Source organism: Melanerpes formicivorus, unplaced genomic scaffold, assembly GCF_026170545.1.
Source record: "Melanerpes formicivorus ecotype bairdi unplaced genomic scaffold, bMelFor1.0.p_v2 SCAF_98, whole genome shotgun sequence".
Classification (NCBI taxonomy): domain Eukaryota; kingdom Metazoa; phylum Chordata; class Aves; order Piciformes; family Picidae; genus Melanerpes; species Melanerpes formicivorus.
Window position 1 is genome coordinate 654,538 of NW_027142450.1, and position 17,420 is coordinate 671,957.

Consider the following 17,420-nt stretch of genomic DNA (forward strand, 5'->3'; position numbering starts at 1 on the left):
CCAACAAGAAGCAGAACACCTGTGTGAAAATCCATTTGTGATACTCTAGCTACACATTCTTTTTAATAGAAGTAATAAAGTAGTTGTTGGTTAATGATTTCTGTTCTCTTATAGAAGTAGCAGTCATCCAAACCTGATTTGTATTACCACAGGAGGAAGTTCCCTCATGCCTTATTGTTTGCAGCTTTTCTATTTTTGTGTTTGTCTTGATAGATGCATCCACTAACTGTTCAGTGGATGGGTTCTCATAGCAGTACCTTTTTCCTCTTCCTTTATAAGGCAGACTTCCGGAAAACAAAGTTCCAATTAATTTCCATAGCTCTCATAATCCACTTGAACTATAAAATGTGTCATTTAGGTATGTGTAATTTAATGAGCCACTTTATATAGAGCACTTATTTCATGTTAAAGGTTGTTGTTGTTTTTTTTCTGGAATTCTTCATTTTAGGTACCAGGGATTGGGTCCAACAGTGATTGTTTGTCCAACTACTGTGATGCATCAGTGGGTAAAAGAGTTCCACACATGGTGGCCTCCATTTAGAGTCGCCATTCTCCATGAAACTGGTTCTTACACCAACAAGAAGGTAACGGTTGACATCTATTTTGTAATTCCAGAAGCTTCTCCTTTTTTCCCCTTTTTTTTTTTTCCTTTTCTTTTTTGGTGTCCTAGCTAAAAAATAATAATCTTCTGTTACTGAATGTCTCTGTGCAAGATTGTGCTCTTTTTATGATTGTTTTAAAAGAAGAAAAAGTTCAGTGTCTTCTGTAGATTTGTTAGGGAACTGAATAAAAAGGGGATGAGAGGGATTAAATTTGTATTATGATGATATAGACTAAAACTGCCTGGACACATTAAACATAGTAACATGCCTCTTGCTTGATCTTTGCTTGTACTGTAGCCCATGCTAGAAGTTCATAACTAGATTGTTTGTATACATGATAATATGCTTCTAGTACATTGCATTCTTTCCTTACACTTCCATGCATCAGTGTCATTGCTCTAATATTAAATATGTTTTGTTTACACAGGCAATTTTTCTTCAGTTGGTCAGTGTGTCAGTTGATACCACCTTCAGTGACAGTGTTACTTTGTTAATTTTCTTTTTTTTCAAGCAGTGCCTTTTCTGACTTAATGTTCATGGCCAATATATTAATATGTGTGTTCTTATTCCCTTTCTTAAGTTGATAAGTCTGACATTTGAAGTTTCCATCTTTGGTACGTTGCAGGAAGAAAGCAAAGAAAATTTAGGTTTTTGTTTTCCCTTAGCTTAAATGGATTTTCAGGATTCAGTAAAGCATTTTTAAACTTCTCTTTAAATATTTATTGAATTTCTTGTAATAACATTATAATAATATGGTGCTTAATTGCACTTGATTAAATGTATTCAGAGGTAATTGACACAGTCACAGTACATGGCAAAAGGGGCATGGCAGGCTCTAATGTGCTAATAGCTTCCTGTTGTTCAATTAACTTGGTATGTTTTCAAACCCTAAAAGTCTGTTGCCCTCAATAACATGTTCTCATGTCTTCCTAAATTAAATCACGTGAGCTTATTTGGGGGTATTTGTTAATTAATGCACTTGACAGAATGGCTGAATTTTTTCCATCTACAGGAACAGTCAGGCTTTCAGGACTTCAACTTTCTATTGTTCTCCCAGAAATGCCTACTCAACAACTTAAAATTAAGCAATTTGGATAACATATGATCACTTTAGGTAGGCTCAGTTCTCTAATTCTGCCTAATGCCTCATTGTTTTGAGAGCTGTAACAGGATTCTTTAAACATGTCATTGCTGGTGTAGTCTTCACCTCATTCACTTTTTTTCCCTAGATACCTCTTAATTAGAGAATAGCATGCTTATGATTATAGAAAAAAACAACAACAAAACAAACACAAAACTTTCCCATTCTTGTTCTTAAACCTGCAAGAAAAGGTTACTACTAATTTATTATCTTAAATTACATCTGTACACCGAATATATCATATAAAGTATAGGCCAGGTGGTTTACTCTTGCTGAGAATTTCTTTTCATTATACATTTTTTCTGTGAATATGTTAGTGCTGATCTCGTGACAATTCCATCTCCTGATAACCTATGGCATTACAGAAAACTGTTTTTGCACATATTAACTTTATATTACTCATTGAGGGACCAGGCTACCCATATGCTCCAGCACAAGGCATAAGCTTTAAGAAATAAAAAAGAAAATTGATGTTAGACTGCATAAGAACATACATTTGTTCTTTGAGGTTAATGTTACATGGCAAAAAGCCAAGTTGCTGTGCACCTGTGATCTTAATATTGCACAAACCTGTTTGGAATTGAACTGAGAGTTCCAGAATTTGGCTGCTGTTCTGTTAGCATATCACAGTTTATCAGAAAGTAAATGAGAATCATTTGGATGATATGTAAAACATGGGGGGGGGGAGGTGGTATTATTGTTATTTGCTGCTTCTATAACGATAGATGTGCTTAAATTGGAAGCAGTGGGGGAAAAAAACCAGTTTTAAGTGGTTGTCTTCACCTGTGAAGTCAGCTTTCAGTTTGCACATATTTAACCATTTGTGGTTAAATATGTCCTGCGGTACCGTCTTATGATATTAACATAAAATCAAAGGATGATAGAATTGTTTTGGTTGGAAAAGACCTTTATGATCATCAAGTCCAACCATTATCTAAATCTGCCAAGCATGGTGCTAAACCACATCTCTTGGCACCACATTTATGAGTCTTTCAAATACTTCCATGGATGGTGATTCGGCCACCTCTCTGGGCATCTTGTTCCAGTGTTTGATAACCCGTACTATGGTTTACACTAATCTGATGTAGCTTGAAGTGACTTGTAAGGATCAAGTGCTGAGACCTCCAAGCATGGGAGAAAATAAATAAGAAATCTAATGCAGTTTATCAAATACTGGCTTATTTATGGCATAGAACAGAAGATAAGTGACAAGAGAGAGCTCTGTAAGCATAAGAAAAAAGCCTGCTGTAGAAAGCGTTTGTTCTGTTCTTTGAAAAGATGACACATGAGCGTTTGTAAATCACACAACGTGAGAGGCAACACAAACTTTGATTATCCTGGTTTAAAATATTGCATATGGAAGACAGGTGTTATTTTTTGAGATCAAGGCAGAAACTTTCATTTCTTGCTCTTTAGAGCAGGTATAATTATGCTTAACAATCTTTTCTGGTACTAATAATATGCTATTTTTAAAGTTATAACTACCTTCCCTTTTTCTGGTCAAATGCTGAACACAGCCCTCAGAAGTAATACTCAGTTCATGATACTTGCACCTGTGAAACCACCTATTTGAAGATGACTTTATACACTGAAGCTCTTTGACCTTTTATCCTTACAATAGACTATTCAATCTCTGTGTGTAAAGCAAATAAGCTGCAGAGGTTGCAGGTATTGGCATGAGTGCATATGGAACCTCTGTTTTATCCAAAAGCACTATTTCTGACTTCAGGACCAAACTCGGTATCACACTACAGAAGTAGCATTCTTGTTAAATATGTAGTAAGTACTTTAGCTCTTTTTATTGCAAGTTTTACATTATTAAACATTGTAATGTGTTCTTTTGAAGCCTCTTCCTGGTGCCATTTATATTGTTTTGTTGGGGGTGGGGAAATAATAAAGAGGTTTTATAGGTTGGATTTATGGATCTCTGGGCTTAATGGATAGTTATGAGAAGTGATAAGCCTGCTGAAGAATGCATTTTCAATTCACAAGTGATATGTGGTTGTGTGACTAGACATTACCTCTCAAGTTCACACTTGCCTTGAAGGTGTTCAGAGAATTTTATAGTTGTCACTAGTCTAATTCTTCAAGTTCAGTCTTAACACACATTTCTGTTCAGAAAATTACCATTTGTAATATATAATACAGAATAATTCAGGTCCTATTAAATTTTTTTTAAGTCTCTGCTAATAAAAATAAACCTCATTTCTGTAAGCATCAGTCAAAACTGTCATGCTTTTGTACTTTTAGGAACAAAATTGTAAGTTTAGCAAGGTACTAGCAGGAACTTACACTTTCACTTAGAGGTGCATCATTAGAATAAATCATAAATATTTTCTCCATACTTACCAAAAATCTTCCAGTCTTTGTATATTGCAGTATCCCAGTGAAGACAAGGCAACACAATCAACATACCCTAAGTATGGGGAAAATACTGCCCTTGAATTGTAAAGACCTGAAATACTGTGCTGAACAGAACTACAAGATCAGAATTACTCAGGCTACTCACATATTTGTCTATTCATTAGCATATTTTAAAGGCCTGAGTTTTAAATTTCAAAGCCAGGTAACTGCTGTGTAATCTTCTGGCATTAGTAGGATTTGTGTTTCTTAACCACTTTGGGGTTTGGTTTGGTTTGGTTATTTCAGTTTAATAGTGCATGTCCTGAAATACTTCATTAGAGAGTATTTCCTGAGGGAAGAAAGGGAAAAAAAACCAACCAAACAAAAAAAAACAAAACTATGCCTGAATCAAACTAAACAGGAGTTATGACTTGAAGAATCTATGATAAAATAACATAAATTCAGAAATGCCACAGCCAACAGTGTGCATCCAATATTAAATCTGTTACCACATTTTAAAATATTTTGAATTATTGCAAGAGCTGCAATTAAAATGAAGGCAACCGCTGAGAAAGTATCCAATGCAGTAAAATGAGAGTTAATATCTGTTGTGTGAGTTGATAAAATTGTGGTGGTGTATTTCTTCATTGTCAGCACAAATCCTTTTTATTAAAAATTTAGCTTGAAGGAAACTTTAATTAATTACAGGTTCAGTAAATCCTGACTAGAATTCTGCTATGGTGTGTTTACAGTGAATGGCCTTCATGTGCCTGTGTTTCACTTCTGTTCTCTCTGCTACCTGACAACGTGATTTATGGCTGTTGTTTTCTACTAGTCCACTGTTTGCCCTCTAGGAGGGATTGGTCTCTTGAGCCTCCATAATAACAGCAGCACTTTCACAAAACATCTTTTAATGACAACAGTGTAGCATTCTGTAAGTCAGGCTAATTGCAGACATACCCTATTAATTGCAAAAACTAGGAGAGGTTACATATTTTACAAGCTTTTAATTTGAAATCGCCCGAGATGATTTGTCTTAAGTGTTTGGGTAGTGATGTCTACAATATTCTTTGATAGGCCATTGCTGAGACTCTAGGACAGGGTTGTAGACTATGGGTAATGTACCACATAAAATTAAGGTTTGGATGTCCACGCCTGCCTAGAAATCTTACTTTCTCTGTAATACAAATTGTTCTAAAGATTACATGTTCTCTTGAGAATCATGATGTCAACATTAAATAATGTGTCATGGTTTTATCAGGGGGTAATAATCAGAAAGTAGAAATTCTTGAGTGCAGCACAGCTTTTTGAATCTTGGGGTGGGGGGAGTGTAAGAAATTTTATAGTAAGAGGTTGTAGACTTTTAACACTATCTGAGTCTTTGAGATAGATTTGTCCATTTTGTTTTCACTAGGTTTGTTTCTCTTTGCACTCTGTTGTTGAGGTTTGGGGGTTTTTTTTGTTGTTACATTCTTAAAGGCACTTCTAGTAACAAGAGTTTTGTCTTTAACAAATTCTGTGGTGGTCCTACATTTTTTTCTTTTCCATGGGGTATGTCTGTTTCATCCAGAATTGCTTCCCAGCCCATCATCTCCTGTTTAAGTCTTCTATATTTATATGTATGATAAATGCAAGAAAGATGAGTCGTATATACTGTGATGCTGTGGAATGTGTTTTATAGACTGCACCTGCTCAACATAATTTACAGCTATAAAAGCTAGTAAAAACTTGGGAAAGTATATAGCTTACAAGAGAAGCAGAGAATTTGAAGATTAGTAAGAAATTAATTAATTCTATTAAGGAGAAAGGTTGGCCAGAATTTAGGATAAACCAAATAGATTTTTGTCTTCCCCCTCATTTTTAATGTGTTTAATTTTCCTTTAATATTCTAGTAGTACACAAAGCTGAGTGTGTGTGGTGAATATAGGAAAACTTGAAGAAACTGGTTACTGTAAAAAAATGTTGTTTCATTGTACTACATTAAAAAAAGACCAAAGCAACAACAAAAAACATTGGGGGGGGGGGGTAGGGGGAAGGGGAAAAAAGAACACCACCAAAAAAAAAGACACCACCACAATTCAATCAGTGTTTCCTTATGCCCACACTTCTATTACAACACAGTTTTCAAGTGCTTTATCCTTTTACAGATGAGCTGAGAATGATATAATCAAAACCTCGCCTGTACTTATCATTTACTTTGCGAAGAAAACATACCTGCTTTTCCAAAACTTTTTACATGTACCTTGGACAGCAAGGCTGTCGTTCAGCAGGTCGCAGTTGTCTGTCTCATGGTTACTGACAACATGCGTTTCTTCCTTTTAGACGAAACTAATTCATGAAATTGCTGCGTGCCATGGAATTTTAATCACGTCTTATTCCTACATCCGACTGATGCAGGATAACATCCACAGCTACGACTGGCACTATGTGATTCTGGACGAGGGTCACAAAATCCGAAATCCAAATGCTGCAGTCACGCTTGCATGCAAGCAGGTACTTCATTGAAAAAAAAACAACTATAAACATTTCCACCACTCTAGGTAGAGGTTCCAAAATCTAATAGGCTGTATTACTTTATCATAAAAAAATATGTTTGACCATTAATAAAGAATAAAAGCATAAGCCACAATGGTCTGTATTTGACTGTTTCATTTATTTAACATTTTTAAGATGAGTTTACAGCAGGAAATTTACAGAGAGATGGTACAGAAACAAAATCAGAACTTTTAAATTGTGCAGTAATTAACCATTAGGGGGATAAAGTGTTAGTTTGCTGGTGTTCATTGTCTGTTAACAGTTTATGGGCAATATATTGCAGACAGCTGTCTATTTCAGTAATATATGGCCACATATTTTAAAATGAGAATTCATTGGTGGTGAAATTGAATATCCCCTGAGGCAGGAGGCAAGTTACACCACGAACCATGAAAATAACTTTCTTTTGGTTTTGTGTTCTTTTTATTAATAGTTCCGTACACCCCATCGAATTATCTTGTCTGGCTCCCCTATGCAAAATAACCTAAAGGAGCTCTGGTCCCTCTTTGACTTTGTGTTCCCAGGGAAATTGGGAACACTACCTGTGTTCATGGAGCAATTTTCTGTTCCAATAACCATGGGAGGATATGCAAATGCCTCTCCTGTCCAGGTAAATGCATCAAAAATATCACTTTGCTTGAAGAAAACTGTTACATTGTTTCTAAACTGACTTTCAATATACTTCATGCTGTATATTCAAGACAAAAACCCCAAAGAGAGTTGCCTATGTGCTTTACTGCTGTGTGTGAAAAGAAGCATTTGACTAAATTAGACTGTTTCATTTATACAAGGGTATAGCTTAAATGCAAAGTTTTCTTCTCAGAAGCCCTGAAGTTTAAATCATTAGAAGTATTGCTTGATGTAAACATGAGCAAATTGGGGTAGGAGGTGACTGATCTTGTATTTTTCTGTTTGGTATCAAGCAATAGAGGAATCCTTAAAACAAAACTGAAAACTGTTTTCCTTTTAGAAAGCTAAAGTAGATATTGGAAGTCTGAAAGTTGATAAATCATTTAACTTTGAAAGCAAAAACTGTTGGAATATTATTTTGAATATTTCTATTAGTCTTTAGTTGTAGTCCTCAGTATTTATGACTTCTTAAATATCTTTTAAATTAGCTGATAGATCAATTATCTGCATAATCTGCAGCCTAAATTTCATATAAATGCTATCAAACTTGTATCTTTATAAATATTCTTTCCAATGTTTTACCTACATATATTTCTAAAGTTTATTTTTCTTCTAGTTTTAAGTTCTTCCATTGTCTAAAGCTTAGTAAGTTACTAAATTGGACAGGCAATTTGTTTTTTACATATCAATAATTTATTATATGCTTTGCTTTAAGAGAAATTAAGGTATTTTTAGCCATTATGTGCAGTTAATACCCGTCTCACACATCCATTACCCATTATAGAACCATATGTTCCACTTAAGGCCAGAGTGACCATTAGTTTCTGTGATCATGAGGATTTTCTTGTACTGATTTTTTTTTTCTTAATAATATTCCCATTGGGCTCTAATCTTCACTTATTGTCTAGTAACTACCATTGCTGCAGGCTCCTTTTTTGATCTTCACTGTATGTGTTAGAAGTTTTTCCACGAGGATTTTGATTCTGTGCAAATTTATACTCACTTCCTGGACTGGCTTCTAAAAGAAGATTCTCATTTCTGGTCTCTTTTTAAGTCCATTGAATTGGCAAAGATAAATAATGGTCTCTTTTTAAGTCCACTAAATTGGGAAAGATAAACAATGGTATCTGAGGAAGATTTACTTGTTCAATATTACTGTTGCTAACATGAATTTTACTGCATTTCATGTTATGTTGAATATGTAACTGTAGGTCCATATAAATCATGAAACCATCTCATTTTGGCAGGATTTTATTATTACTAATTATAGAATTTTGCTTGTTGCTGAAATTAATAGCAAGAACTGAAATACAACTTTTGCTTTTTCAGGTCAAAACTGCATACAAATGTGCCTGTGTGTTACGGGACACTATAAACCCCTATTTGCTGAGACGAATGAAGGCGGATGTGAAAATGAGTGTTTCACTTCCAGATAAAAATGAACAGGTTTGTTTATCTTTACTATTAAATCTGAACCCTCTCCCTCCCCAAAATCCGGTCTTCATGGACATTTGGAAAAAATTTCTGCTAATAACAGATTAAATGCTATTTTAACTAAAGAGAAGATGTAGAGCTTTCAAGTTGCATGTTGTTTTCCCCATGGGTTCTGAGTATTAAATAGTCATATTCTTTCAGGGTCTCTACAATTACACTCTCATCTAAAAAACAAAGGATCTGTGAAGTGTAGCCAGGTCTGCTTAATACTGTCCTCCTAGATATCTCAGGTGCATACAAATGAATTGTCTGTGGAGTGTTTCCTGTGGTGTACATCTCCTGAACATTTTTACATTACTTCCTGCTTTAAAAAGGTCCATTTGGGCAGCAAATAGTAGATAAGTACTTGATGGCAGTTGTTCATATTGCAAGATACCTGGGCCTGTACATTCTTATAAACTCCCAAAATACTATCATTTGATCTAAAATCTGTTTGTTCTACAAAGAGGAAATACTTAGATTCAAAGTAGAGGAGATGGAAAAGATTATGAAAACAACCGAAATTCCTTGTGGTAATTATTAGATTCCTTATTAGATACTGTGGTAAGTATTAGATTCCTTTGCTTTCAGTGTTTCAGGTTTACTAGTCTTCTCATTATTTTCCTTCCTGTCTCCTCCCTCTGAATGTGAAGTAGACATGCTAGCCTTTTTAAGACAGTGTTGCAAGGTGCTTAGTAAATGAGTGGGCCATACTCAGTTTCTGCACTGCACTCTATTGTCTTTTTCCAATCAAATTTATGATTTCTAAATACTTTAATGAGTCTGGGCTACTTTAAAGAACACAAACATAAACAGATTAAACAAACTTGATTTTTGTTCTTGTCAGTCACAGGGCACTACGTAAGTTTGACTTACGGCACAATGTTGGCTTCTTTGCATGGTGCAAGGAATGTGTGTTTGTTCTATTTAAGCCCATAAGACCATCTCAAAAATCATTACTTTCAAAGGCTAATGAGAGAACAAATTATGTGTGCTAACCTTTCCATGAAGTAATAAGAATTTGCAAGCTTTAAGGGACATAACAGATACACAATGGAAAGTGTTTGCTATAAACATAGCTTTAAGAGAATGCTAACATTGCACAGTTACCTCATTAAAACTAGAAAACGGCAGCATTTCCAAAACTAAAGCAATTTGGGGGGCGGGGAGGAATAATTACAAGGAAAGAACACAGAAAAACTCATGAAATCCCATCCTAATGATTAGGTTCATTCTATAACATTTCTGGGCTTCTTTGTTTCCTAGTAATTTCTATGCAGTATCTTTTTACTTTAGAACAGAATAGAATAGAATACAATACAATACAATACAATACAATACAACACCATCTAATTGACTAAACCATAGCACCAAGCGCCCCATCCAGTCTCTTCTTAAACACCTCCAGTGATGGTGACTACACCACCTCCCTGGGTAGCACATTCCAATGGCCATTCACTCTTTCTGTGAAGAATTTCTTCCTAACATCCAGCCTAAACCTCCCCTGGTGCAGCTTGAGACTGCATTCTTGTTCTGGTGCTGGTTGCCTGGGAGAACAGACCAACCCCCTCCTGGCCACAACCTCCCTTCAGGTAGCTGTAGATGGCAATAAGTCTTCCATTCTTATTCTTATTCTATTCTAATAAAGTTTGTCAAAGATCTCTGAAGATTCTTTGTAGCACATTGTAAAACATACTTGGGAGTTTATAGCTTGGCCTTGAGCAATTTGTTTTGTTTGTTTTGGTAGGTCCTCTTTTGCCGTTTGACAGATGAGCAGCGTCAAGTCTATCAAAATTTCATCAACTCTAAAGAAGTTTACCAGATTCTCGATGGAGAAATGCAGGTTGGCATTATTAAAGGTTAATACAGATGGAGTTTGATGGATAAATCATGGACTGATCTTTGCATTCTGCAGTCTGGATTCTGAGCAGAAAGGGAAGCAAATAAGCTGATCTCCGTTCTGGTTTTATGGATGTCTGCTCTGTTTTTCTATTTTTTTTTTCTTTTTTTTTCAGAAAAGTTCCATGGGATATGTAAAGTTAGTGTTCCATGCATAGTGGCATGGCCAGATAAAAGTAGCAAGGGAATAGGCTTTGCAGTGTGTTTGTGTTCTTGGTAACAAGTTACGGCTTGTATGACCTGCTGTAGTTAACTATGCAGGCTGTTAGCCTGTTGCAAAAGTGAACCAAAGGAAAAGAGTAATTTGTCCTAAGAGTACCATTCAGGTATGAGAACAGTTGATGATTTCACACAGTTTTAACATAGAGCACAGCAAATAGCAAGCATCCTTGTTATGTCTTACTAGTCGCTTCAACATCTTTTGCCTCTGACCTCCTCTGTGTGAGGAGGTCTATTCCCTGTGACTCCTACAGTGCATTAATCTGGTCCACTGCATACACACAAAAGTCGAATGGACGTTTGTCACTCACATATTAGCTGCAGGATACAGACCTATTGTTTGTAAGAGGAAAAACTGTATGTCTTGGTTATAATGTGTAATTTTACCGTTATTTCCTTGTCTTCTGTACTGTGAAATCCCTTCTCCCCTTACCCCCAGTAGCTCCAGTTAGTTATGTAGTCAGCAGAGCCACATGTGTTGCAGTACCATAGAAAGCAGATATTAGAATAGAATAGAATTAACCAGTTTGGAAAAGACCTTTGAGATTATTGAGTCCAACCTATCACCCAACACTATCTAATCAACTAAACCATAGCACCAAGCACTCCATCCAGTGTCTTAAACACCTCCAGTGATGGTGACTCCACCACCTCCCTGGGCAGCCCATTCCAATGGTCAATCACTGTTTCTGTGAAGAATTTCACCTTATCACTGTTTTGACTTTTTAATTTATTCAGATCTTAACAAAGTTATAGTGGCCAAGATTTTTCAAGTGCCTAGCAGTTTTAGTTATCCCGATGACAATTATTCTAAGGAGGTTGGTCTTCAAGAGACAGCTTGTACAAGACCATCTGCACAAATTTATGTTACAGAATGGGTTATCATATTTGCTAGCATTCTTAAAATTCTGACCAATAAATGTCAATGCTTTTATTAGATGTTTTGTGATTACAGCAATGAATCCCAGATGAAAAACAAAAATCCCATTGTACAAACAAACCATAAATTCTGAGCACTCCAACTTGTAGTGGTAGAAGATTTGCTGTTTCAAGTTAGTTCATTCATATGAGTGTCCATTATGTCAGAAGAATAAGTAACAGTTGTAATTTATTTTTTTTAATTAACAACTGAACAGAACCCTTTTAACATGGCATTCAGAGTGGTAATTTTCAGCTTCACATGTTTGTTCAAATATGTTTACTTGCCTGTTCTTTGTTACCACACATTCTGCTGGGTATTCTTGCTGTCCTCAAGGTCCATCGTAAGTTTCTACAAACATGGCAGGAGCTGGAAGGAAGGACACAATAATTTCCTTTTAAATAGGAAAAAAATTGACTGTGAGTTACATCTAGGAACTGGTTTTGACAATGTGGAAATTTAATTGCTGCAGAACTCTCTTAACACTGTCACCAGAACAGGCTCACAATAATATAACATTTCATTGATCTTCTCTTGCACCATTTTTCCCTAAAATTTTCCATGCAATGAGTATTAGCATCTATTGGCTTCCCTAAAGAGCAAAACACATTGCAAATTAACTTCTTAGTGATGACTGGATTCATCCATTGCTGGTTATTTTTCTCAACCACAACCTATATAGATACAATTATTTGCCAATAAAATACAAATATTTTTCTTCTGTATTCTTTAGATTTTCTCAGGACTGGTAGCTTTGAGAAAGATTTGCAACCACCCTGACCTCTTCTCTGGTGGTCCCAAGATTTTGAAAGGTGTACCAGATGCTGAGGTGGAGGAAACAGATCAATTTGGGTATTGGAAACGTTCTGGAAAAATGATAGTGGTAGAATCCTTGCTGAAAATATGGCACAAGCAAGGTCACAGAGTGTTGTTTTTTACTCAGTCAAGACAGGTAAGATGAGCTAATTGCTTTCAGGTTTAGTTATTGTGAAAACTAAAAATGCGTGTCTGTGTCTCAACAAGACTTGTAATTAGAACCACTTTTTCTGTAGTCCTTCTCAGAAAGTTAACATCATCTTGAAAACAAACAAACAAAGCTTTAAAAAAATTACTGTTTTGGGAATAATTGGAGACCAGTTCTCAGGTTCACTAAGCTGTACTAGGATGACATGGCACTGTAACAGTGCTGCCCAAATTCACTGGCTGAAAGGTTATACCGGTTGTGCCTATGTAATGCCAGGCTGAAACAGTGGTGATACATACATTGTCCATACTGTGTAGTTTCAGGATAGAATTGGTAGTCAGTTGCTTGCTCTGTTTGGTGCACCTGCATATCTAATCCTCAGAATTGTGTGCTTGGGCCTGTATCACAGACAATGACCTTCCTTTGTTTTCCTTAAGTATTCACAATTTTGTCTTGTTTCTGTAAATTCCCTTGGAATGATGCACCATTTACCTGGTTAGTTGTCTGGAGACCATGGCTCTGTATTTCCAAAACAATCACAAACATTCCACTCATGCATTCAGCAGTAAAATAATGAATTTTCTACTCATTTAATCTTAACCAGTTTTCGGTCATCATCTTGTTTGTTTGACTGGCACTGCAGTTAGTATCAAATTCTTATGACTTGATCAGACAGTTGCCCACTCGTCATGTCTGGATTTCACAACAGATGCTGCAGATACTTGAAGTCTTTGTGAGAGACAGAAACTATTCCTACCTCAGGATGGATGGTACCACAACAATAGCCTCCAGGCAGCCCCTTATAACAAGATACAATGAGGTGAGATGTTGCACCCTACATGCTAATGCCTATTATTGAGTTCTTGCACTCCTTTTAGGTCTGTTATTAAGGATACTGATTCAGATTTGAGACACAAAACTGGGGAATACAGTCACTTTCTTTGTGAGAAGGGGAAAATTATGATCTTTTTTTCACACTTGAGTTTTCTGCTAAGAATGGAGTGGAATGGAATGGAGTGGAATGGAATGGAGTGGAATGGAATGGAGTGGAATGGAATTAACCAGATTGGAAAAGACCTTTGAGATCATCGAGTCCAACCTATCTCCCAACACCATCTAATCAACTAAAACATGGCATCAAGCGCCCCATCCAGTCTCTTCCTAAACACCTCCAGTGATGGTGACTCCACCACCTCCCTGGGCAGCCCATTCCAATGGCAAATCACTCTTTCTATGAAGAACTTCTCCCTCTTGTTCTGGTGCTGGCCGCCCGGGAGAAGAGACCAACCCCTGCCTGGCTACATCCTCCCTTCGAATCTTGCAGGAATTCCCTTCTTTGAGCTATTAGGACTAAGAAGTTTCCAGTTCCTCAGCTGTTGTAAATGCCCACTGACATGGATGGGCTTATACTGTTCCTCAAGGAGCTAGCCTTCTGACACTAGCCTTCATCGGAGCACAAAAGTGTGTTCCCTCTCTGTCTGGCTGCTCTCCAGCCACTCTGACCCCAGCCTGTAGCACTGCATGGGGTTGTTGTGGCCAATGTGTAGAACCCAGCAAAAAATTCTGATAGAAGAATCCAGGAAATTTAAAATTAAAGTAAAAAAAAAAGGTGTGTTGTACTTTGTCAATTCTTGGGTTTTAAATTTTTTGCTTTAAATTCTCTCTTATGTTATAGGACAAATCCATATTTATTTTTCTTCTAACAACTCGTGTTGGTGGCATTGGGGTTAACTTGACTGGTGCTGACCGGGTAATTATTTATGATCCTGACTGGAATCCCAGTACTGACACACAGGTGAGCTTGGTTCATTACATTCTATTTACCAGCTAAGTTGAAATAGAGCTGAAGACAGAGTGACATTTATCTCCTCAACTACTGTTAAACCACTATGTCACTATTCCCTAAGTCGCTGTTCCCAGAAATAGGTGCTTAGGGTGTGGTTCCACATTATGATTACTCTTGTGGTGAAGCCAATCTAAGAGGCTCCCACCACATCCCCTTTATGCTGTTATACCTTACCACTCTGCAGTATTGTTGATTCATATAGCCTGCTTAGAGTGTAGCCAAGCAGACAGATGAAATGGCCTGGGTTTTGTAAGGTTTTTGTGTTGTTTGGTTTTTTTTCATATAAATCAACTAGACATTGCTGAAGAGAGAGTAGAGTTGTGTGAGCTCTTGAACAGACATGACTGTTCATGATAGCAATGCAGGGTAGGAGAAGGAGGACAAGTATTGTTTAAATTGGTTTTGTCACTAAATAATGGTACGTAGCTAGAAGAAGCTTATAAACTGCTGCTAAGCTGTTTAAGTACCTTTATGAATCATAGAATCAATAAGGTTGGAAAAGACCTCAAAGATCATCAAGTCCAACCTGTCACCACAGACCTCATGACCACTAAACCATGGCACCAAGTGCCATGTCCAATCCCCTCTTGAACACCACCAGGGACAGTGACTCTACCACTTCCCTAGGCAGCCCATTCCAATGGCTAAAAACTATCTTTGAAGAACTTTCTCCTCACCTCGAGCCTAAACTTCCCTTGGTGCAGCTTGAGACTGTGTCCTACTGTTCTAGTGCTGCTTGCCTGGGAGAAGAGACCAACCCCCATCTGTCTACAACCTCCCTTCAGGTAGTCGTAGAGAGCAGTAAGGTCTCCCCTGAGCCTCCTCTTCCACCAGCTAAACAATCCCAGTTCCCTTGGCATCTCCTCATAGGGCTTGTGCTCGAGGCCTCTCACCAGTCTTGTTGCGCTTCTCTGGACACATTCAAGTGTCTCAATGTCCTCCTTAAACTGAGGGGCCCAGAACTGGACACAGTACTCAAGGTGTGGCCTAACCAGTGCTAAGTACAGGGGCACAATGACTTCCCTGCTCCTGCTGGCCATACTATTTCTGATGCAAGCTTCTGATGAAATTGTGCTTTATCTGATGGTGCAGTGAGAGTCTGGTTTATCAGATCCACTAACAGTATATGAGGCTTACATCTTTGAGAGATAAGAACTATTTTGGAAGTGTGTAGTATAATGTAGAGTGGTTTGTTTTTTAACAGTGGGTTCCAGATGTTTCTAGGAAAGCTTTTGGTTAAAAAAAAAAAGAAAAGTTCAAAGGAAATTTGTATATTAAAGATCTTCTGTGAAATAGATCCCTTTTGGAATAAGTCTATATGAAGTACATATCCTAGATATGAGTTCAAATTTTAACAATTCTTTTGTTTTGAGAATTTTTTTGCATAGATTTCTCGGTACAATTGGAGATTTATCTTTTTACACATGTAAACTTTCTAAATTGTCTCCTTCTCCAGCTAATTTGTCCAAGTGCTGTAGAAATACCACAGCTGTGTAACTTCTTGAACTGTCTGTTCAATGTCCAAACTAGGCTTGAAACAGCACTATTGATGGCTCTGTCAAACATATGTCTAAGACTGATGTGTGATAACCAAACCTTCTGTGTTCCAGGCTCGAGAACGTGCTTGGAGAATAGGCCAAAAGAAACAGGTGACTGTGTATAGACTTCTCACTGCAGGTACTATCGAAGAGAAAATCTACCACAGGTCAGTCAGAACAATTGCTTGAATACAACCAAGAAAATGTTTTTAGCCAATCTGCAGTGATGTAACAGTGACACACCTGTGCCTCTGCCTGCATAACCTGTAACCCTCAGCCTTGAGAGCACGTCACAGAAAACTTTCTAAAACTTCTGCTGATAAACAGGCCTTCTAATTAGATTCCCAGCTGCAGGGCTGCTCTAGTTCAAAGACCCAGATGCTCAGTACCCATTCCATCTAGAATTCACTGTAAATGAGAGAGTATGAGCCGTACAGATAGAAAAAATGAGCACCTTACTCAGAAGATAAGACTCAACAATCCTGAAATGCAAATGGCAATCAGCAAGCTCTCTACACTGCCTTTAGGATATATAGAGATGTATGTGGTACACGCGTCCGTTTACTATTCCGCAAACCCAATTTGACTTTATTCCCAAGTCATTCCAAAGTGAGAGAATTAAATCCCCCAAACTACCAGTCATATTCATGTTATTTATTCCAAAATGTAGCTAAAGTCTTAAAGTGGCTGTATTTTGAAATCAATGAAACATTTTTGGTTTGCTTTCTCTGTCAGTTCTCAGTAGTTAGCCCCACTCTCATGAATTCCAAATGAATGTACATGGGAATCCTCTCTCTATGCATTATTTTTTAGAACTGGAATACCCTCTTTGAAAACACAGATGAATGAAAAGCTCTAAATAATGAAATACCCACACTTACTAAGTGCCTTTGTTTAATCTGTTTTACCACATGGACACAAAGCATCCGCTGCTGGTTGGCTGGTGTCCCTCTGGCATACTTGAGTATTTAAATAGCACTGACCACATCAAGGAAGTGGGCTCTAAGGGTCAGGACAGCCATCAAAAATTCAGTTATTTCTAGAACAGTGCCACTACACTTCAAACTTTAAGCAAGTTGACTTTTCTCTCTTCCTGTATTTTCTTCCCTACAAACATGTGATCAGCCTTGCAAGAAGCTGTGAAGCTTAGCTAATTCTTAAAAGCTTTAAAGTCTTCTCATGGCTATACTACAGTATCTGGGACCTATGTTTAAACTTATTTTTTTGTCAATTGGGTTTAAAAAAAGTTTCCCTGCTTAATGCCTGCACAGCCAAAACCAAGATAAAAGCGCTTCTTGAGAACCGATTTCC

At 37.1% G+C, this 17,420-nt stretch overlaps 1 protein-coding gene across 5 annotated transcripts in view; it reads left to right on the top strand.

Annotated features, from left to right (window-relative positions):
- Positions 1 to 17,420, top strand: part of ERCC6 (ERCC excision repair 6, chromatin remodeling factor) — a 48,036-nt gene that overhangs the window by 24,876 nt on the left and 5,740 nt on the right. For all 5 annotated transcript variants that reach the window (XM_068166159.1, XM_068166156.1, XM_068166158.1 and 2 more), the window contains 9 exons: positions 449 to 584; positions 6,409 to 6,579; positions 7,055 to 7,231; positions 8,581 to 8,697; positions 10,472 to 10,567; positions 12,495 to 12,713; positions 13,435 to 13,545; positions 14,401 to 14,520; positions 16,182 to 16,276. In XM_068166159.1, the coding sequence (XP_068022260.1) occupies positions 449 to 584; positions 6,409 to 6,579; positions 7,055 to 7,231; positions 8,581 to 8,697; positions 10,472 to 10,567; positions 12,495 to 12,713; positions 13,435 to 13,545; positions 14,401 to 14,520; positions 16,182 to 16,276 (1,242 nt within the window). The remainder of the gene's footprint in view (positions 1 to 448; positions 585 to 6,408; positions 6,580 to 7,054; positions 7,232 to 8,580; positions 8,698 to 10,471; positions 10,568 to 12,494; positions 12,714 to 13,434; positions 13,546 to 14,400; positions 14,521 to 16,181; positions 16,277 to 17,420) is intronic.